The 22883-nt window shown below is 44.5% G+C and overlaps 1 protein-coding gene across 1 annotated transcript in view; it reads left to right on the top strand.

Moving 5' to 3' along the window:
- The first annotated feature begins 16685 nt into the window (after positions 1–16685).
- stom (stomatin) overlaps positions 16686–22883 on the top strand; it is a 68555-nt gene continuing 62357 nt past the window's right edge. Inside the window, exon 1 of the mRNA XM_072240073.1 lies at positions 16686–16834. Within this exon, the coding sequence (XP_072096174.1) occupies positions 16783–16834 (52 nt within the window). The 5' untranslated portion in view covers positions 16686–16782. The remainder of the gene's footprint in view (positions 16835–22883) is intronic.

Raw genomic sequence — 22883 nt, 5'->3', positions numbered from 1 at the left:
CCTTCTGCCATCTTCTCTGTCACCGTCTTCTGCAAACTCCACCGTTGAGGTCTTGAGGTCTTAAGAACATTGTGTGCGTGTGTGTGTGTGTGTGTGTGTGGCCTCTGTCGGTCATGGTTACCATGGGTACTGCACCTCTGGTAGTCACTGGGGAGCGGCCTCTCCAGGGCAGAGTTGATATGGAGATCCGTCTGTTGCCCATGCGGTGGAACCCCATGCTGATGACGGGTCCAAAGGAACGACGGAAGTCGATACAGTTTGGTGCCAGCAGCATCGCAGGAGTTGCCGTGCTGATGCTGGGTACAGCAGTCAGCTGCCCACGGGACTCTGACTCCGGATTTTTCCTCGGGGTTTACTCCCAAAGCCTTTCCCATGAGCGGGTATAGCCGCAGGGCAGCGGAGGTTTGAAATCGGAGTTTTCCCTCTCCTAGATGAGCTACCATCTGTGGTTAACCAGCCCAATCTGCCCGGAGCAACCGGTTTTAAGGCGCCAGCGGCCCGCCTTTGCCCCTTCTCCTGTCAGTGAGAACAGCTCCGCTGGGCATAAGAACTATGCCACACGTGAAGGCCAGGAGTTGGACTTGGTCATCAGAGGCTGTTTGAGACACACGCCATGAAGAGCATTTGTTTAGCAGTGGCAGCTCGTCCCCACTACCACCCTTTGGTTACAACTATCTTTGGAGCCGAGAACATAAGAACATAAGAAGTAGGAGAGGAATCGGCCACTTGGCCCGTCAAGACTGCTCCATCATTCAATAAGGTCATGGCTGATATGGCCATGGATTCATCTCCATCTACCTGCCTTTTCCCCAAAACACTTAATTACTCTACTATGAAAAAATCTATCTAACCTTGTCTTAAAAATAGTTACTGAGGTAGCCTCCACTGCTTCATTGGGTAGAAAATTCCACAGATTCACCACTCTCTGAGAAAAGCCCTTCCTGCATCTTTCTATGTCCCCTAGCTCTAATCTCACCTACCAGAGAAAACAACTTTCCTTCCTCTACCTTATCTGTCCCTTTCATAATTATATACGTTTCTATAGGATCTCCTCTCATTTTTCTGAATTCCAGCGAGTACAGTTCCAGTCTTGGCTGGATCGCTCTTTGTCTGGAATCACCCCTTGACTTTACTACAAGGAGCTAAGTGCCGGATGGCCAAGCTCCAGACAGCATCGATCTTGGGACACCAGGAACACACAAGCCTCACCATCATGACAAGGGAATGTGTCACGACGTGTGCAGGCAACATCAGAACCCAAGTGCAGAGGAAAGACAGGCTCTGATGTAGAGATGGCGACGAGAGTTTATTCACAACTAGACAATGGGGTGACCCGTTGGGGCACCCTTTGAGAGAAGGATGGTGCAGTCTGATGTGACCAGAATGAACATTAAGTTTTCCTGAATGCTACTGGTATCGTTTTGCTTTGGAAACTGAAGTAGAAAACCTCAGTTTATTAAAGAAGAATGACGCGTAGCAAAGCAAGTATAGCTCCTCCTCATTTAATGAAGGACACTTTTGATGGCATCATTTCTGGTTTATGTACCACCCTGGTGCCTCTCGTTGTCATTCTGGAGACATGCAGTGCTTTCATCCCCCGTCTCTTCAGCTCTTTTGCTCTCTCTGATCCTGGAGATGTGCATGCCTCTCCTCCTCTGTCTCTTCTTCTCTCATCTTTTCTTGTCCTGACTCTTTGATCCTGGAGTCGTGTGGCCCTGGCCTCATCCGATTCTTGTTCTCTCCTTCTCCTTGCCGCTTCCCGACGATGTTTGGTGTCATCTCTTTACCATAATGTCCCCCTTCCCTTTCCACGCGGCATAATTAGGCTGACCATTTTTTTTACCCTAATGCTGGATAGAAGATATGAAGCACTAACACCAAAGGATGCTGATTATTCTTGACAATGTGGTTGGCGCTCTCCTACATGGACATGATATAGCCACCACCGTTCTTTGACTGCAGCAAAGGGTTTTATGGGTGTCTCGAATTATGTCATTACAATAAGATTTAATTATCTCTTATTGATGGGTGGCAGTTAGATCTGTCCTAATCCTGCTGATGGTGATTAGCAGAATGTGACTCCTCGAAATAGAGCTGCCCTGCCCTTTTGGTCCGGTAGGTTTCATTGCTGAGGCTGGCCGTGCGCATGCATCGGGCTGTCGCGTCCCGATTTCCATGATGGCCTATCAGGTCTCGGGTGAAAGCCAGCCTGTTGATTTCTGCGGAATGAGCAATTTTATACGAATATATAACCCCGAACTTTGCCTGCATTCTGTAAGTTAGTGAATTTTAATTCGATTTAGCCAAAAAAAGTGCCGCTGTAATGCACCGTTTGCGCTAACTGGAGGTCACAAACAGACAAACAGAGCATGAGAGTTTTAGTAGTATATAGATTACTCCAAAAGAATATCCATGGCTTGGCCAAGCGACATCATGAGAAGCAACATTCTCAAAACTAGGACCCCCGATTAGCACTAATCAGGGGTCCACTTTAATAATACAAGTAACACAGAACTCCTGAGCTTATCAAAATAAACTGAACAAGCTTAAATGGAAAGCTCCAGGAGACTGTATTACAAAGGAAAAGCACAAGGAACTCTAAGCAATTAATAACTCTCATTAAGCAACAATTAATCAATTCAAATGCTCTAAAAACATTGGAGCCCAATGCTCTCCAGCGCCCTGCACAGGCCTGAAAAGCTCATTACAGTAATGATCTTTAGAGAAGTATGTATTTCACTGCATGTTTTTGATATTTCAACGTAGATGTGACTAATAAGGTTTAGCCAAAGGAAATTGTAGTTCAATTGTTTTTTTGAAAATTATGCATTAATTTCTTGTTGGACTAAATGGAAAGGTTGAACTTGAATTCACTTGATTGCTTGCATTACCTTGAGCTTTGTGAAGATTTTAGACCCAATTGATTTTCACAGGTTTGAAGGTGCAGAAATGGGACAATAGTGAGGATATTGTTTATGGAGACTCTATTAACAATTAATTTTGAAGCTGTAAATGATACAAAATGGCCTGACAGCCTTTTGTTTCCCGTTCTTGATTAATGAAAGTAATGGCTGTGTCAGAGCCAAGTCACATTGTATCAAATGCTCAGAAACATGCAAGGCACAAGAATGTTTTGCGTACAAAATTTTCCACTTTTGCAATGGTGTTTTGGCAAAGCGGCAATGAGCCGATACCAGTGCGCCTCATTAAATTAATTACCAGCCTGTTTATTCATCATTTTTTAAAAAGAATTCCTGCTCATTATTGTGAGCAAATAGTCCCACTGCAGATGAATTCAGTCCTACAACAAACTACATTTTAGCATATAATCCAAGCATCAGGGACAGAGGAAAGAAAAATGGAAAAATGCTGTTCTTTAAGTAAAATGAGTGGATTATTTTGGTTCCAATTCAATTTCCTGCCTTGACAAACAACTAATGTCCCTAGAGATTTAACCCATCCATGTAAACAGCTCAATCCCATTGTCAGGAGTTGATAACTGATTTATAAATAGGTTGATATAGATGAAATTACTAATCTGGAGCCATACAGTACAGACACAGGCTATTCGGCCCACCCAGTCTATGCTGACCACCGAGCATTGATTCACACTGATGCTTCAGTAATGTCCTTAGGTTCTCTCCCCATTTCCATTAACCACCACACCCACAATCATACCTCTCAGCTACGCACTAGGGGAAATTTACATTGACCAATTAATCTATCAAGCCGGGATGTGAGAGGTATCCATCAATCCTGAATTTACTGAATCCTTGTCATTCAATGAGCCTGGTATCCTGAAAATAGGGTCCTATAACATATATGTAGCTATAACATTAAAAAAAAATGAACCCTGGTCAGACCCCACTTGGAGTACTGTGCTCAGTTCTGGTCGCCTCACTACAGGAAGGATGTGGAAACCATAGGAAGGGTGCAGAGGAAATTTACAAGGACGTTGCCTGGATTGGGGAGCATGCCTTATGAAGACAGGTTGAGTGAACTTGGCCTTTTCTCCTTGGAGCAACGGAGGATGAGAGGTGACCTGATAGAGATGTATAATATGATGAGAGGCATTGATCGTGTGGATAGTCAGAGGCTTTTTCCCAAGGCTGAAATGGCTGCCACAAGAGGGCACAGGTTTAAGGTGCTTGGGAGCAGGTACAGGGGAGATGTTAGGAGTAAGTTTATTATGCAGAGAGTGATGAGTGCGTGGAATGGGCTGCCGGCGACGGTGGTGGAGGCGGATACAATAGGGTCTTTTAAGAGACTCCTGGATAGGTACATGGAGCTTAGAAAAATAGAGGGCTATGGGTAACCCGAGGTAATTTCTAAGGTGGGGACATGTTCTGCACAACTTTGTGGGCCGAAGGGCCTATATTGTGCTGTAGGTTTTCTATGTTTCTATAAGAGTTATAGTCAGTCAAAGTAAATTTGTTAACAAAGTAGATCACCATAAAATATGGAGTTGTAGTGAGTGATGTTATCCATGCCAATTCAGGAGCCCTGATGGCTGTAGGGTAATAACTCTTCCTGAACCTGGTGGTGTGGGACTTAAGGCTCTGTATTCACCTTAGGCAGGATTCCCACCGAATCCAGTCCCATTTGGCCCACATCCCGCTAAACCTTCCCTGTCCATTGTCTTCCAAAACATTGTGAATCTTGGTGATTGCAGCCGTGGAGTGCTTCATTACCTGAGGGACTGCAGGCGGACGGACAGAACGTTATTCCACCAGCAGTAGTCACGTTTACATCTGACCTTAAGATGGAGTGAAGTTCATCGATACAACTGAATGTACTGCATTGTGGGACTCACAGCAAGACGTCCCAGAGCTGAGCTGGACTTAAACAACGTTCAATCACTGTGAGTCATGTCCATAGATCCACCGTTGCTATGGATGACATTCACTGATACTAGTAATTCAGGACGGAATACTTAATGCCTGCAACCTAAGCTAACAAGCTGCTTATTTCACTGGTTTGTTCATCAGATCCGCCAACTTGTCATGTTAACCGGATTGTTCTGATGTATTGATCAGCTCTTAAACCAACAAAAGGGCAAGTATGGTGGGTATGCTCAGGGACTGACAATCTGTGCGAAATACAACATCAGGTGAAGCCTACCCCATTCCTCCTGAGTGAGTGTGCCGGCTGGGACTGAAAGGGATTATTTTGCCTTATCAAACTCAGGCAAAACTCCGCCGCGGACAGTCCCAAGCCCAGCTCTGGAAGCAGGAGATTTGGGCATAGGGCCAGCAACCCCATGCCGTAAAAACCCAGAGCTAAAGAAACACCGATAGAGAGGAATGATCTTCACCGAGAAGACAGGCAAATTTGTGCGGTGAAAGCAGAAGCACAGGGCTGACCAACCTGCAATCGGCCCAGGGCAGAGGGTTCTGGTGAGCTGTCGTTGCTGACCTGTGCCCCAGTCGGGGTGATGGGATTAAGAAGAAGAAACTCAGGCAAGCACACTTCTTAAATTTTCTAAATCGTATTTTCCCAGTATAAAACTATAGAGCATAGGACTGAGGTGAGAGGGTAGAGAATAAAAGGAGACCCAGTGGATAACTTTTTCACACAGACGGTGATGGCATACAAGACGGTGGTTCACATGGCCTCAGCGGCCACTCTGGCTCCAACCAACGGTGAAATTTCTTGTCCTGTTCATCCTTTACACGACCAAGAACACTGCTGAACATTAGGAATACTAAAATCTGTAAGTCTACTTTGCTAGCAAGCGGAATTACGAAGGTGCCGGCAGTTACGGATTAATGTGAGGAGCAGGTGCTCGCTCTGCACCGCGGTCTACTACAGCGACTCGGGGAAGTGGCCATCGGAAGCGGTGCACTTGAACGCAGAAGCATGGTAAGGGCGCCAATATTAAACCAACCCCGCAGGTCAGCAGTCCTGTCGATTCTACTCACTAACGCCCAATCGCTGGAAAATAAACTTGTGCCCGTGTCTGAACCAGTGGGAGATGAGAGATTGTTGCACACTTGTCCTGACAGAAACATGGCTTCAAGACACCATTCCAGAATTGGCCATCCAGTTAGAAGGGCTAATCTCCTTTCAAGCAGATAAAAGTGATGCAGCCTCAGTCTAGGGGCTCCTACAATCCACTGACCCATCCATCCCACAACCTTTTTGACCTCAACCATCAGGAAGGAGGTATAGAAGCATCAGGGTGAGGACTGCCAGACTGGACAACAGCTTCTTCCCTCAGGCTGTAAGACTAATGAATACCCTGCCACCACTGAAGTCTCATCACCAGGACAGTGAGATGTTCACTGTTTACTATTTACCTGTGCTGCGCTTTACTGTGTGCATTTTGAATTATGTTTTATTAACTTACTTGTAGTATAATATTTTGGGTTAGTGTGCTGCGTGTGATATATGTCGTGCGGATGCACTGTGATCTGAAGGAATGCTGTTTCAGTTGGTTGTACGTGCAGTCAGATGTAGGGATGTGTAGCCAGGGAGGGGTAGCACCTCTGGTGAAGGTGTTTGCCGTGTCCATTCCAGGACAGCTCACTCACCTTTGCTCCCCACTGGACGCTCAGCTCTCACCTGTGTTTGCATGCAGCCACGGCCGCACCCCGGTACACCGATTCGACAGGTGGGCTAAACCAGGTGGGGGTAGCCGAAAGCCTCATACCCCAGTGAGATGGGAACGTGCCTGTCCTAGCATGCGAAGTCAGCCCCAACAGACTGGGTGGATGAGATCTACGGTGAGATCCGATGGCAGGAAGACGGTTCTGCAACGCTCCGTGGAGAGCGAAGAGGGTGACAAGGCACAGAAGACGTCACGGTCATCTACTGCAGCCAAGGAAGTCCCCAGTTTGTGACACTTGTTCGTTCCACTGGATCGGACTTCTGAGGTCGAGAGAGTGGAACTGCCCCAGTGCAACGGCTTTTCCACTTTAAAAACTCTCCCGTATGGGTTTCCTGTCATCGTCGGACACGATGGAGAACCATCACAGGTAGGTGACAATAAACTTCAACTTGAACTTGTTGGGTATATTGAACAAACTGCCGGAGGAAGTGGTAGATTAAGTACAATTACAGTGCTCAAAAGGCGTTTGGACATGTTCCTGGAGGGGAAAGGCTAAGAGAGATATGAACCAACTGCGGTAAATGGGACTAGTGCAGGAAGGGACCTGGGTTGGCATGGATGAGTTGGGCCAAAGGGCCTGTTTCTGTACTGTATAAGGCTGGTCTACAGTATGAATGCTAGGACTTTGGAGTGAAGGACACTGAGGGACGATCTTACAGAGGTGTATACTCATGAGGGGCAGTACAGGATAAATGCACTCAGTTTTTTTGTGGGGTTGGGAAATCAAGAATTAGAGGGCAATAGATTTAAGGTGAGAGGGGAAAGTATGGATAGGGACCACCAGAAAAAGTGGCTGAGGCAGGTACAGTAACAACTTTTAAAAGACAGTTGGACATGGATTGGAAAGGTTTAGAAGGTTATGGGCCAAGTGCTGGCAAATGAACCAGTTTAGATGTGGCATCTTGGTTGGCATAGACTTGATAGGCCGAAAGGCCTATTTCCATGCTGTATACAGAAATAACTCTTCGTCTTCCCTTTTTTTGTATTTCCTTACTTTCCTGGAAATACCGGCAAGAAAATGAATCTGGAGATATTATTTGATGATATAACCCTACTTTGATAATAAATTTACTTTGGTTTTGACTCTTGTAACCCTATCTTCAAGGATACCAGGCATATTTACTGACAAGGATTCAGTAAGAGCTTTTAACGTCAATAAAGAAGCTAAAATAAATAAGCAGAAGGTTACAGGTGGAAAAAATGTACTGAGGAATTTTTCAAACCACATAAACTGCAGTATGTGTGTCAACAACTCCAAAGAATGAGCAGAGGCCAGGATTAATTCTTGCAGTAACTGGTTATGGCCACCAGATGGAAACAGTGCAACAGGGAGACAACTTGATTTGGTAATGGACATTCTGCAGCAAGCACATTCAACACTGCAGTTTGCCTCGACCTCATGTCAGCCTCACTCCCCACATGCAATGTCAACCTCTTCTTCTAATACAGAGTTATCCCAAATTAAGGCTCTAGTTACACTCAGCCAGCTCTGATGGTGGAGGAGGGAGGCGGTGACATCATCCACATGCCTGATCCCCATTCCTGAAACAGTCTACATGAAGTCTCCAGTTCAGCAAGAGAATTTTATTTCGAGGTACAGTATGGAATAGGCTTTTCGAGCCTCACGATCCCTGATTTCACTCTAGACTGATCACGGTATATATTACTATGACCGAGTAACCTACTAACCAGTTTGATAATCTGGGGTCTCTGAATCCCAGACTGGGAACTCCTGATCAAAGAGAAAGGACAGTATTAAAGAGTCAGGCAGCATCTATGGATCAGAATAAAGAGCTAAAGGTTCGGGCTGAGGACTGATGAAGGGTCTTGGCCCGAAATGTCAGCTCTTCATTCTGATCCTCAGCCTGACCTGCTGAGATACATAAACTTCTTTTGTGTGTTACTCTGGATTTCCAGCAACTGTAGAACCTCTTGTGTTTATTAAAGTGACTCACTATCAAATTGTTCACCCCTCTCTTTATCATTGATTGGCCGAATTAATTCTATTAAAATGAATATTTTGCCTAAATTTTTATATTTATTTCAGGTTGTACCTGTTTTTATTCCTAAATCCTTTTTTGATTCTTTGGATTCTTTTATATCTTCATATATATAGAAAAATAAAATTTCTCGATTAACCATATAACCATATAAAAGTTACAGCATGGAAACAGGCCATCTCGGCCCTTCTAGTCCGTGCCGAATTCTTACTCTCACCTAGTCCCACTGACCTGCACTCAGACCATAACCCTCCATTCCTTTCCTGTCCATATAGCTATCCAATTTAACTTTAAACGACAACATTGAACCTGCCTCAACCACTTCTGCTGGAAGCTCGTTCCACACAGCTACCACTCTCTGAGTAAAGAAGTTCCCCCTCATGTTACCCCTAAACTTTTGCCCTTTAACTCTCAACTCATGTCCTCTTGTTTGAATCTCCCCCACTCTCAATGGAAAAAGCCTATCCACGTCAACTCTATCTATCCCCCTCATAATTTTAAATACCTCTATCAAGCCCCCCCCCCCCAACCTTCTACGCTCCAAAGAATAAAGACCCAACTTGTTCAACCTTTCTCTGTAACTTAGGAGATGAAACCCAGGTAACATTCTAGTAAACCTTCTCTGTGCTCTCTCAATTTTGTTGACATCTTTCCTATAATTCAGTGACCAGAACTGTACACAATATAATTGGGTGACCAGAACTGTACACAATATAATTCGGAGACCAGAACTGTACACAAATAAAGTTCATCTTCAAAAAGCTAAAAAGAATGAAGGTTTAGCTTTATCCAATTTTAGGTTTTATTACTGGGCAGTCAATATACAGAATCTTACGTTTTAGATTAATACATATATATTAGATTAATATATTAGATTAATCAAGGACTGTCCGGTCTGGGTTTCTTTAGAAGCTAATTCTTTTAATAAATTTTCTATCATTTCTCTTCTCGGATCCTCAATTCCTTTATCTTTAAGTAATTTAACTGATAATTTTGTAGTTAAACACACCCTGAGGATTTGAGTACAATTTAGAAAATATTTTGGTTTATTGAGTTTTTCATTTTCAAATCCCATTTTTTCTAACTTTTTTTTAAACCTTCTAAGACTGAAGTAGTTTTTAAAGAGTGGAATAGATTGCGTATTAAATGCTTTCAGGATTTGTTTGTTGGAGATAGTCTCTCTTCATTTGAACAATTGTCAGCTAAGTATAGCCTACCAAAAACCCACTTCTTTCGATACTTACAAATTAGGATTTCTTTCGTTCTCAAGTACATACATTTCCTAAAAGTCCAGATAAGAATTTACTTGATACAATTTTTAATTTGAAACCCTTCCATGATGGATCTATATCTAATATTTATGGTATGCTGTTGGGAATGAGAAATATTCTTTTAGACAAAATTAAAAATCTCTCGGAGCAAGATTTACAGATTCCAGTTTCTGAGGATACTTGGAATGAAATTTTTAAATTGGTTAATACCTCATCGCTATGTGCCTGTCACTCCCTTGTACAACTTAAAGTGGTTCATAGGGCCCACATGACTAAAGATAAGCTCTCTGGTTTTTATTCGGATATATCTCCCTATTGTGATAGATGTAACAATGGAGAAGCTTCACTAATTCATATGTTTTGGACTTGTCCGAGTCTTGAAAAATATTGGAAGGAAGTGTTCCAAACTTTTTCGGCGCTTTTTAAAGTCAATTTTAAACCTAATCCTTTGACTGCCTTATTTGGAGGAAATGATATTATTTTGGAGTTAAATGATTTGCATACTTTGGCCTTTATGTCTCTTATAGCCAGGAGGGCATTGTTGCTTAAGTGGAAAGATGCCACTCTGCCTACTCATACTCATTGGTTACATGATGTTATGTCTTGCTTAAATTTAGAGAAGATTCGCTGTTCAATTTCAAAACCTAGACAAGATTTTTTAACATTCTGGGGACCTTTTTTGAATTATTTTCAAAATCTTTGATTTGCTATTAAGCACAGAAGTTGGCTAACAATATGTTTTATTATATGATAAGGATTTTTTCCTTTTCTTTTTTTTAACCAAACAGCTGTTTTTTTTCCTGGTAGTGCGTTTAGATTTTTTTTGGTTTAATTATCTGAACTCAGTTTTCAACGCTGGAAAATTATAATAAATACTTGGTATATTCTTTGTAGAAATTTTTGAATTCGTGTGAAGGCATGCTATTGTGTCAGGTAACCCTTCTGCTTTATTGAACCATGGTCTGGGGACTTCTATTCTCTTCAAAAGTTCCGATTACATTTCCCCATTCCCCTACATTTCTGATTACTGCTTTGCATCTCCATGCAACCTCACAGGTTTTGAATAATTTTAACTTGGCCTCTATTCTGCACACAGTGATCTCTCCCCTTTAGGTTAGACAGTGATTCCCTTCCTGCTTAACCTTTCTGGAGTATCTGGCGCACAGTCTTCGCCATCATTACCTCTTCCCTATTCCACCCCTGTAGCACTGATCTGTTCCAATCATCCCAATGAAGCCAATGCATTGCCAAGAAACCTTCTCCTCTCTTGCCTGAGGCCTAGTGTTCAGGGTCCTGTTGTTGGCGAATCCAGGGTTCAAGGCTTGGAGTTCAGGGTCCTCATTTATTGTTATTGGCGATCAATGCTGAAGATCGAAGCCCGAAGCTCCATCGGACATCTGGAAGGGAGGATAAGGGAGGAGGGAGGAGAAGATGGCGGCGCGACACAGCGTGCGCAGCCGTTCCAAATGATATCGTATCTGTGAAGTAGGATGCTGTGCACAATCCTGATTTGATAGAGACAGACGTGAAGAAGCACGGAGGAACATCTGGAGAAACATCTGAAATGCCCGCTTCGCTGCGGCTGCTACTGTGCGATCGAGAATCTCCGGAGGGGAAGGCCCCAAATCCTCGGCCTTGCCTATTGCCTGTTGCCGGGGCCGGGGTCGAAGTACTCGGCAGAGATGGTGCTCAGTGCATCAGTGTCAGAGAGCTGGTCGGAGTCTCGGAGTTTTCGGACGGATTCGGAGTCGGACTGTGGTCGGATGCTTCCAGGATGCTGCATCAGCAAGTTTGCGGCACTGGAGGTTCACCGTCTGTGTGAGATGATGGGACTTTTGAGAGACTTTGAGACTTTACCGTGACCGTGGTCTGTTCTTATCAAATTACAGTATTGCTTTGCACTGTTGTAACTATATGTTATAATTATGTGGTTTTTGTCAGTCTTTCAGTCTTGGTTTGTCATGTGTTTCTGTGATATCATTCTGGAAAAACATTGTATCATTTCTTAATGCATGCATTACTAAATGACAATAAAAGAGGACTGCGTGTCCTCATAATCTAAAAAAAAGTTGAGGCCTGATTGCTGAACTGTTGGTCTGTGAGTCTCTGTGATTTCACTGGGGAAGTCGAAGCCCAATGTCTGTCAGCTCGAACCTACTGAAGGTTGGAAGCCAGAGACAACCTGTCCTGCGGGTTAGAGGACAGTCTGTCTCTGTGCGTGGTAGGGGTAGGGGGGGTAGGCTGGAATGTGGGTTGTTTTGCTGATGCTTTGTTCTTGTTGTTGATAGTGTGCTCAACTAACGATTCGACTAATGATCAGGTTTACATGTCACATGCACATCATACAGTGAAATGCATTGTTTGCATCAACCACCAGAAAATATGTCGGGGACAGCCCACAAGTATCGGCGTGCTTCGAGCACCGACATAACATGCCCACAATTTATTAATCCTAATCTTTACGCCTTTTGAAATGTGAGGGGAAACTCACTAGCCATGCAGGGAGCGTGCAAATTCCTTACAGACAGGGGTGAGAATTGAACCCGGCCGGCTGGAACTGTAAAACATTGCACTGGCACCGGAGTGTGTGGCAACACGCGCAGACTGCCCCCGGCACATCTGCAGGTTCCGTTGGTTATTAACGAAAGTGACGCATTTCACTGTGTGTCTTGACGTAGCGTTCTCCTAGGGTGCATCACAACCTGGTATGGAAGTTGTCCTGTCCAAGACCGGAAGAAGCTGCAGAAGATGGTGAACACGGTGCAGCACATCACACAAACCAATCTTCCATCCTTGGACTCACTTCACACCGCACGCTGTCGGAGCAGTGTTGCCAGGATAATCAAGGACACAACCCACCCAGCCAACACACTTTTCATCCCTCTTCCCTCCAGGAGAAGGCTCAGGAACATGAAGACTCGTACGGCCAGATTTGGGAACAGCTTCTTTCCAACTGTGATAAGACTGCTGAATGGATCCTGACCCTGATCTCCAAGTATCCGGACCTGCATCTCGGTTTTTTTGCACTACCTTACTTCCCATTTTTCTATTTTCTATTTATGATTTATAATTTAAATTTTTAATATTTACTATCAATTTGTAATCCAGGGAGCGGGAAGCGCAGAATCAAATATCGCTGTGATGATTGTACGTTCTAGTATCAATTGTTTGGCGACAATAGAGTATAAAGTAAAGTAAACGAATCTCGATCTGAATCTTGTTGGTTGACCGGCTTGTCATATGAAGAGTGTCTGATGGCTCTGGGCCTGAATTCAGAGGCGTGAGGGGTGACCTTATCGAAACCTATCGAATGGTGAAAGGCCTCGATAGGATGGATGTGGAGAGGATGTTTCCCATGGTGGAGGCTATCTGTAGCAAGTGTAACTTGTTTTTTAAATCCTTATATATAACCTTGTCCCCCACTTCACTTGATCTTTCCCCATATTCAAAAATAATATCAAGCGGTTAATATTGGGTCGAGTTGTTCTCCGATCTTGGCCACTTACCTAAAGACGTTTCGTCGCCATACAAGGAGACACCATCAGTGCGCTATCAACTGTGGTGTGTCCTCCGCATGCTCGGCCTTTACGTACTCATCAATCAGCCGAATAGTCGTCATTACGAAAACTCAGTTGTGCCGTAGGGAGGAGATCTCATCACTCATCGGTTGCGCGGCGAACTTCATGCGTTGCAGTCTGGAAATTTGCCTGCGTTGGCTCATAAATGGGATCAAGGTCTCCATGTCTGTTTACAGAACAGTCTGCGGAAAACCATGCTTCTAAGAATTCTCCCGCGTACTGCCTGTTAATATTGTACTTGTCTACCCATCACCCTACTCTCCCTTCTGAGACACCCTGCCTGTCTACATTATCAGACATCTTTTAGATTAAACATTAATCTTGACGTTTGCCTATCCATTCGGCTATAAGTAAAAGGATCCACTAAACTATCTCCAGGAACGGGAAGGAGAGAGAGGATAGGGATGTCACAGTGGGTGCCTGGGTGAAATGTACCTTTCAAACAGCACCACTGAGTGATTACTAGGCCTTTATAAAAACGACTCGCACGAAATGCAGGGGGACTCATCAGATCGGGCAGCACCTATGGAGAGGAATAAAGGTCTCGGCCCGAAACGTCGCCTCTTTATTCCTCTCTGTAGATGTTGCCTGACCTGCTGAGTACCTCCAGCATTTTGTGTGTGTTACTCTGGACTTCCAGTGCCTGCGGAATCTCTTGTGTTTATAATAATGGTCTTTGTTGAGCTTAATTCTACACATTCGCCTGTCATATTTCTAAATTTCTAGCAGTGATCGCACATCAGAAGAGCCTTATTAGCTGTACAGTTTTTAGAATGTTAATGGAATCTTTATTTCAATGCAATATTAAAACAATAAATAATATCTGTTTACATCACCACCAGTACTCTCTTGGCCAGACAGTAGTTTGGCTTCATATACAAAATGGCCTGGGTACCGGGAAGAGCTGGAGGAGATGCACTCTGGCAATGAATACATTATTCAAATTGAAGGTTTAATGACTACAGGACCAGTATGATGTCAGTGATAGGAATACTGCATTAGACGAGCAAATGGCTCAAATGGACAAAACAAGCAAGGATTCTGCAGTTGTTAGGAATCAGAAAATGCTGAAAATACCCAGCATCTGTGGAGAGAAAATCAGAATTCAATTTTCAGGATGACGACATTTTATCAGAAAGAGGATGCAGGGGGAGGGGGAGAGAGCATGCGGAATAGCTTGATACGAGGGTCTGAATGGGGCAAATAGACAATAGGGCCATTCAGCCCTTCAAGCCAGCACCGCCATTCACTGTGATCATGGCTGATCATCCACAATCAGTATCCAGTTCCTGCCTTCTCCCCATATCCCTTGACTCCGCTATCTTTAAGAGCTCTATCTAACTCTTTCTTGAAAGAATCCAGAGAAATGGCCTCCACTGCCTTCTGAGGCAGAGCATTCCACAGAACCACAACCCTCTGTGTGAAAAAGTTTTTCCTCAACTCCGTTCTAAATGGTCTACCCCTTATTCTTAAACTGTGGCCTCTGGTTCTGGACTCCCCCAACATTGGGAACATGTTTCCTGCCTCTAGCGTGTCCAATCCCTTAATAATCTTATATGTTTCAATCAGATTCCCTCTCATCCTTCTAAATTCCAGTGTATACAAGCTCAGTCGCTCCAATCTTTCAACATATGACATTCCTGCCATCCCTGGAATTAACCCAGTGAACCTACGCTGCACTTCCTCCATAGCAAGAATGTCCTTCCTCAAATTTGGAGACCAAAACTGCACACAATACTCCAAGTGGGGTCTCAGCAGGGCCTTGTACAACTGCAGAAGGACATCTTTGCTCCTATACTCAACTCCCCTTGTTATGAAGGCCAACATGCCATTAGCTTTCTTCACTGCCTGCTGTACCTGTATGCTTACTTTCAGTGACTGATGAACAAGGACACCCAGATCTCATTGTACTTCCCCTTTTCCTAACTTGACATCATTCAGATTGTAATCTGCCTTCCTGTTCTTGCCACCAAAGTGGATAACCTCACATTTATCCACATTAAACTGCATCTGCCGTGTATCTGCCCACTCACCCATCCTGTCCAAGTCACCCTGCATTCTCATAACATCCTCCTCACATTTCACACTGCCACCCAGCTTTGTGTCATCTGCAAATTTGCTAATGTTACTTTTAATCCCTTCATCTAAATCATTAATGTATATTGGAAATAGCTGCGGTCCCAAATACTGTACTATTGGTCCTGGCTGTAACATGGCGATAAAAGCATCATAGTAAAAGCGAAACCAGCTCTCCACCCCCCAACCCAAAAGAAAATACTAGAGAAAATCAGCAGATTAGGCAGCATCTATGGAGAGGAATGAACAGTTGACTTTCAAGATAGACCATTCACTAAGATTGGAAAGGAAGGGGGAAGAAGCCAGAGTAAGAAGGAGGGGAGGGGAAGGAGTACAAGCTGGAAGGTGATAGGTGAGGCCGGATGAGGACAAGGTAGGTGGGTGGAGGAGGGGGATGAAGCGAGAAGCTGGGAGGTGACAGATGTTAAAGGTAAAGGGCTGGAGAAGAAGGAATCTGATAGGAGAAGGCCTTCGTATTCTGGCATCTTCCCATCTTCCCCGTTCCTTTCCCGTCCTGATGAAGGGTATACCGCCCCCCCCCCCCACGAAACGTCGGCTGTTTATTGCTCTCAGAAGCTGCCTGACCTGATGAGCTCTTCCTGCATTTTGTGTGTGTGTTGCACTGGAGTTCTCGCACCTCTTGCGTCAAAGAGAAGTATTTATGTTGCTGAACAACAAACAAAAACCGTTTCTCATTCTAACTGTACTTCAGCAAACTGGAGTACCTGATGACAAAACTGGACCAACACACACAGAACGCTGGGGGAACGCAGCATCGGATGGAAGGAAGAGTCAACAGTCGGCCGTCTGGGTCCCTCCAGCATTCTGCGTGGGTTGCTCTGGATTTCCAGCCATCTGCAGACTTTCTCGACTGCGGCGGACGCACACCGCAAACAGCAACAAACCCGTCTGTTGAGTGAACTCAAGCGGGTCGAGGGCGGAGGGCGGACTTTGCGGCCCGAAACCCGCGCACCAGCTCCCCGCAGAGACGCCAGCGCTCCCGCACACAGACAGATACAAGGACGGAGGCGGAGGCGGGGGAGGGGGAGGGGCTTGCCCCGCGCGGAGGAGGCGGGGCCTCGCGTGATTGACAGCGCGGCCTGGAGGGGGCGGGGCGTGCCGGTCACGTGGGGCACACCGAGGCGGTGGTCTGTGTGGTCCTGGCGGAGCAGCGCGACGGCGGGAGAACGGTTGAGGCTTTCAGTCTGAACAGAGTGAGCCCCGAAGAGCAGTGGGACGGGACGGAGATGGAGGCGGACGCCACCGAGCAGCTGAAAGTGCGCCGAGTCGAAGACAAAGGTAGAAAGGCTGAGGGAGAGGAGATAAATAGGGTGGAGGATGGAGAACCCGATGCTCCCGCTGTATTGCAGGTGGACGCGGACGCCCGTGTGAGGGGGCAGCGGGGTTGCTGAGGGAAGGAATCACGGAGAGGAGGCTGTAGCCGCGGCCGTTGCCTGTTTGTCCGCAGTCCCAAGCTCGGGGGGCGGTGTCGGGGATTGCGGCCGGCCGGCCGATCGATCGATCGGACCTGTTGACAGCGGCGCTGACTGCGGCTCTTCTCTCTCTTCTTCTCCCGCCCCCACCCCCCCGCCCTGCACCGTTCTTTTGCCCCCTCCCTGGCCCTGTCCTCTGCCGCTGCCCCCTCCTATCCTCTGCCCCCTTCGGTCCTGTCCCGATCCCTAGCTCTCCTGGAGCCTTCCCCAATCCTCTTCATCTTCCCCTCCTCTCCCATCCCCTGCCTCCGTTATCTCCCCCCCCCCATTGTCACAACCCCGATATTCTGCCTCTACCCCATCTGCCCCACCCTCTGCTACCCTCCCTCCCTCTCTGTCTCCCCCACCGCCAGTTGTTCCTCTCACCTAAACCACCACCACCTCCCCCGTCGCAACCCTGGGATCTGTTTCTGACTTTGTCCAAGATGAGGGGCACTTCAATCAGTTAAGGGGGTTATGTCACCTCTCTGCCAACCTCTAGTACCTACCACTTCCCTTTCAAGTTTCCGTTCCCAAAGTAATATTAAAAACAGGGAAGTTGTGGCTGACTCCTCTGGCTACTGTATTTCAAAGGGCACATACCAGGTTTATCTAACATATTCCTGAAATTTTATCATGGTTTTAATAGGGGAAAGATATATCTGGCAGTATGTCTAACCATCCCTTGTTGCAGTTCTGTAAACAGAAGTCCTGTTTCCAGAAGATTAGCAGAACTTGATTATTTACTGTGCAACAAATCTGGAGGTGTTGATATGATGGTGCTAATATAATTTCATGAAATGATATAGTGGTTGTTGAGGAAATATTAACACAATCTGATCACTAATGTTCCTTTTTTTGGGGGGATTTATCACTAATCCCAAATTTTATTTTGTCTATAAAATTGAGCAGCTGCATCTCATTCCCACAATTTTAGTTAGATGTAGAATGTTTATTATTCTAGTAACTTCTGCTCTGCTTCAGATTTGGAACCCATTTTGTTACTTATTTGTTAACAGGATGTAGCATCCATAATTGCCACTGAACTAACAAGGCAGGGAAGATCAGTCTGATTGATGCTATAGCAGTCACAGCAACCAGAATAGGGTGTCAGATTTCCTTCCCGGAAGTAGACTGGATGGGTTTTTCCATCAACATTTTCATGGTTACCATTACCACGACTATTTGTAATCCCAGATTGAGTTTACTGACATGAATTTAAATTCCACAACTATCACAGTGGAATTCAAGCTGGTTTATAGTCTAGATCTGGGATAGTAGGGGAATTGAGGGTTATGGGGAAAAGGCAGGTAGATGGAGATGAGTCCGTGGTCAGATCAGCCATGATTTTATTGAATGCTAAAGCAGGCTCGATGGGCCAGATGGCCAATTCCTGCTCCTATTTCTTATGTTATTGTATCTCATGTGGTTTTCCAATACATCATTATTGCTTCCCTTAACTCCTGGGGTTGGAGACCGGACTGTGTGCGTGGGAGAGTGGAAAAGGGGCTTATTTTGCTGTTGTGGTTGATGTTTCTTAAGGTTGTTAGAGCCAGAGGTGGTTAATGGGGATAAACTCCCACTATCAATTAAATGCTCCCAGTGGTGTGTGTCTCAAATAGCCTCTGACAACCAGGTCAGGCTCCTGGCCTTCATGCGTGGCTGAGTTACTAAACCAGATGGAACTGTTTCTACTGGCAGGAGAAAGGGCAAAGGCGGGTTACTGGTGCCATAAAACCAGTCACTTAAGGCAAAGGGGGTTCGTCTGCAGTGGTTGGCAGCTCAACTAGAAGGGAAAGTCTGATTTCAAACCTCTGCTGCCTTGTGGCTATACCCACTCACAGGGGAGGCTTCAGGAGTAAACCCTGAGGGAAAAATCTGGAGCTGGAGTCCCTAAAGTAGCCCTACGTTGAGTTCAGTGCTGACTGACAACTCCTGCAACACAGCTGGTGCCAAACTGTATCAGTCTCTGCTATTCCTTTAGATTAATCGTGTGTGTGTGTGTGTGTGTGGGGGGGGGCGCGGGGGGAGGTGCGGGGAGAGCCTGCAGTATGGGCAACAGCTTGCTCTCCATATTGTACTGATCTGGCTTGCGTGGACAGTGAGGACGCAGCATCCATGGTTGACCCTGATCTTCGGAGGGATTACATTTGTTTTGTTGTTGCCTGGCAGCGTGTGGCTCTGTTGGCGCTGGAATGCGGGCTGCCCCCAGCACACCTTCAGGTTCTGTTGGTTATGAATGCAAATGGCTTATTTCACTGCATGTTTCGATATACATGTGGTGAATCTTCTCTATTCTAAAACACTTATGCCACTGTAATATGTTCTGGTGTACCAGAAATTAGATCTATTAGCACCTTTCAAAGGGGGAATTGTACAAATACTGAGCTCAGAAAAATAGTTGGATGTGTGGGCAAACTGAATTCTTGCTTGAAGGAACCAGTACAGATTTGATGGGCTGAATGGGCTCCTGCTGTGGAAGATTATTGTGTGATTTCGGTAGCAGGCTTGTGAAGTATCTTGGGATGTTTATCTCTGTTAAAAGTAAAAGGAAATTGTTGATAGTTCCCTGGATGGTCAGCAGGGGAGGATATTCCCACTATCCTCACTTGGTGACATTTGAAAAGGTTCTAGCAACAGATTGTAGATGCTGAAAAGCTGGAATGACACACAAAATGCTGGAGGAAATCAGCAGGTCAGGCAGCATCTATGGAGGGAAAGGAGCAGTTAATGTTTCAAGCCTCATCAGGGACAGCATTTTGTGTAAGATTCTGACAATAGGTTTTCTCTCTGTGGTTCTTTTTGGAGAGGTCTTATTAAAATTATGCATTTGGGCTGGTGTAACATACCTGCTTTCCCAGAGTTTTGAAAGCAGTGATGAGTAATAGTATTAGGGCTAGTTATTATTTAGCACCTTTGTGTAAGTGCTAGTGACTGAAGAGGGTTTCATTCTGTCTGTGCTGAGACTCGTACCTGCTTCAGAGATAGTATTGTTGAATTTGGTTGTGAAGCTTTCCAATGAAACCGTCTGCTGGAGGAACCCACTGGGTCGAGCAGCATCTATAGGAGGAAAGAATTGTCAACATCTTGGCTCGAAATCCTATACCAGGACTTGATATTGAAGGGTTTCAGCCCAAAGTGTCAGCAATTCCTTCCCTCCTATGGATGCTGCTTAGCCCAGTTTGTTTTCCAGCACATTGTTGGTCCGTATTTCAACATCTGCAGTTCCTTGTGTCTCCTTTCAGTGAAATGTCATGTGACTAGCAGGCAGTTAGCAGAGAGCAACCAGCACATTCTCAGAAGAGTACTTCCGTGGAGTTGATGAAATTGGTATAGGGTGGAATTGACAGGATTAGAAAAGAAATCAAATCCTACTTGTATAGTGTAGGTATGTAGGTAAAATAAAAAATGGATTTGTCTGAATGGTGCTTGATGGTCAACACAGGGTCAGTGGGCCAAAGGGTGTATGATTCTCACTGTTTCTCTAATTCATTACCTTGGTATCTATGCTGTAGAACTAATCTCACTTGAGCCAGTACTTCAGTATATGATCCATTTCTTGTTAATTCTTCACCTCTTAATCATTCTCAACCACACGTACCTGGCTAAGTGTTGTGCACTTTCAAATGTTTAAAAAGGCAAAATCTATAATTGTATCCTTGGGTGTAAAGATTTAGATCCCGTGAAACTTCTTTCTTTGCCTATTTTACACCCACCGTGTCTTACTGAATCCTAGTGATGGTGCTGGTGAATTCATTTTGAAAATCTTAAAGAAATGAACTTCTTTCTTCCCTTTTTCATCATGCCTTTACAAGTGTTCCTTTTTCTGAACCTGTTGACTGCCACCATCTGTTAAACCACTCTCGAAATGCCCTCTATAAAGTATCCATGTAATGTTATCAGTATTTGAAACTCATTAAAATCTGTTCACTAGAAGTGCTGGGAGCCCGAGATAGTCTGACTACTGCTGCATTTCAGCAACTGCCTCTTCCCAAGACAAGCAGAAGACCTCTCTCGAGGAGTTGCTGTTACCTCATCAATAACTTGTCCTATCATTCTGGGGCCACCTTTACCTTTTTGCTTAGACCTTCATAGTGATTCATTCATTTTGGTTTTCCCAATGATTAATGCATTTGCTGAGGTTAGGCTAGACTTGAGAAAAGTGAATGATGAGAAGTCCTTACAGTAGAATAACTTTTAGAATTTTGCTTATGAGGGTGAGGTTCTGAAACTAGGGAGAGTGTTTGATCAGTAATAAAGTAATTACCAGCTGATGGTGTTGTGGCATCAGCACTGGACTTCGAGGCAAGTGGTCCCTCGTTCGAATCTGGCCGGCTCCTTGCACACTCTCCACCGTGCTGGGTTGAGCATTGAATTAGCAACTCGGCCTCGTAAAAAAAAGACAAATTGAAAAGAAATAACAAAGTTGCTACCCGATGTGCCACAAGGTGCAGAGAGGAATAATAAGTAATGAAGTAATAAAGTTTAGGTTTTTTCTCCCAGATTTAAAGATCTGTAAAGATTAGCTTTATTTGTCACTTGCACATTGAAACATACAGTGAAATCCATTTGCATCAAATCAGTGAGGATTGTGCTGAGTTGGCTGATGCAAGAAGCAATTGAGAGATCAATTTAGGCAGCTTTTTCAAATGGAAGCTAGGTTAATACAAGGGAAGGTGAAGCGCATTATTCGGAAAAGTTTCAGGGTTAAATGCTCTGGGACATTAGGAGATATGAAGACATGGGTCAAACGTATTCCTGTGCTGCCATTTCTATGTAACAAAGCTTGAATTGTTTAAACATCTTTCAGGTACACAGGAAAGTTTTGGGAATGATCAAAGGGCTAATGGAGAGCTGGAGACCAGAATAAAGCAGATTTAAATTGTATTACAGTTAGCAAAAGTCTTGTTAATACTGTAAGTAGTTCCTGCACCACACTTTGGAAGGATATATTGACTTTTGGGGAATACATTGCAGATCTACCAGACTGTATGTGGATAGTTAAATTACTGGAAGAGATTGTCCACACTTTTGTTTAATCCCAAGAAATTTAGAATGTCGGTGGGGTGGGGGGGGGGGGGGAGGATTTGGTTTAGATTTGTTGTCGGATTTTTTTTGTGTCTTTTCAATTTTGTTTTCAATTTGACGAGGTTAAAAATTAATACCTTGGAAAGTCTGTTTGCATGTCAGGCCAAAAGTTAGCCATTCTCAGATAGGAACCAAGACCATTCTCTTCAGTGCCTCAAGTAGCTTTGGTTTCGATGCTCTCCTTACTCACTCTTTAATAAACACTGCACTGTATGTGCTCTTGATACTTGATTCCTTTTCCATGCCTGATACATCACCAGAGTCAGTTCTTTCCGTTCTTGTCATAATGTTTTGATAGGTCTCCTCCACAATGTAACCACTTCCATTTCTTAATTTCCAGCTCCATGTTGATGTCCATAGCTTTGCTATTTTGGGCACGGTCTGTGGAATCCTTCCCCCTAAATTTTCTAACTGCAGTTTTGTGACTCTTATTTAATTTGTAATCTCTGCTATAACTCTAATTTCTGCCCTTTTGCGGTTTGGCACTTGATTCTGGTACTCTAGTAATAGAACATCTCCTCATTGCCACTTCTTTTCTGTGTCCTCAGAAAAATTCATCTGTTTTTTTCCATTCTTTTTCTTATACCGTAAATCAAAAAGCACTAGACGTCTATTACGTCATCCATCATTCAGCAGTGTCTCTTGCTTAGTTAGGTCGAGCATTCAAGCCCTACATTGTACAGAGTAGAGATGAAGGAGAACAGTGCAATGGATGGTGTTCTTGTTTAGCCAAGACATTAAATTAAAGCCCTGTCTTTATTTATTTGCTTTTCAGGCTGAAGGTACCA

Source organism: Mobula birostris, chromosome 22 (assembly GCF_030028105.1).
Source record: "Mobula birostris isolate sMobBir1 chromosome 22, sMobBir1.hap1, whole genome shotgun sequence".
Taxonomy (NCBI): Eukaryota; Metazoa; Chordata; class Chondrichthyes; order Myliobatiformes; family Myliobatidae; genus Mobula; species Mobula birostris.
The sequence above is the reverse complement of the archived record's forward strand: the minus strand, read 5'-3'. Positions and strand labels throughout refer to the sequence as shown.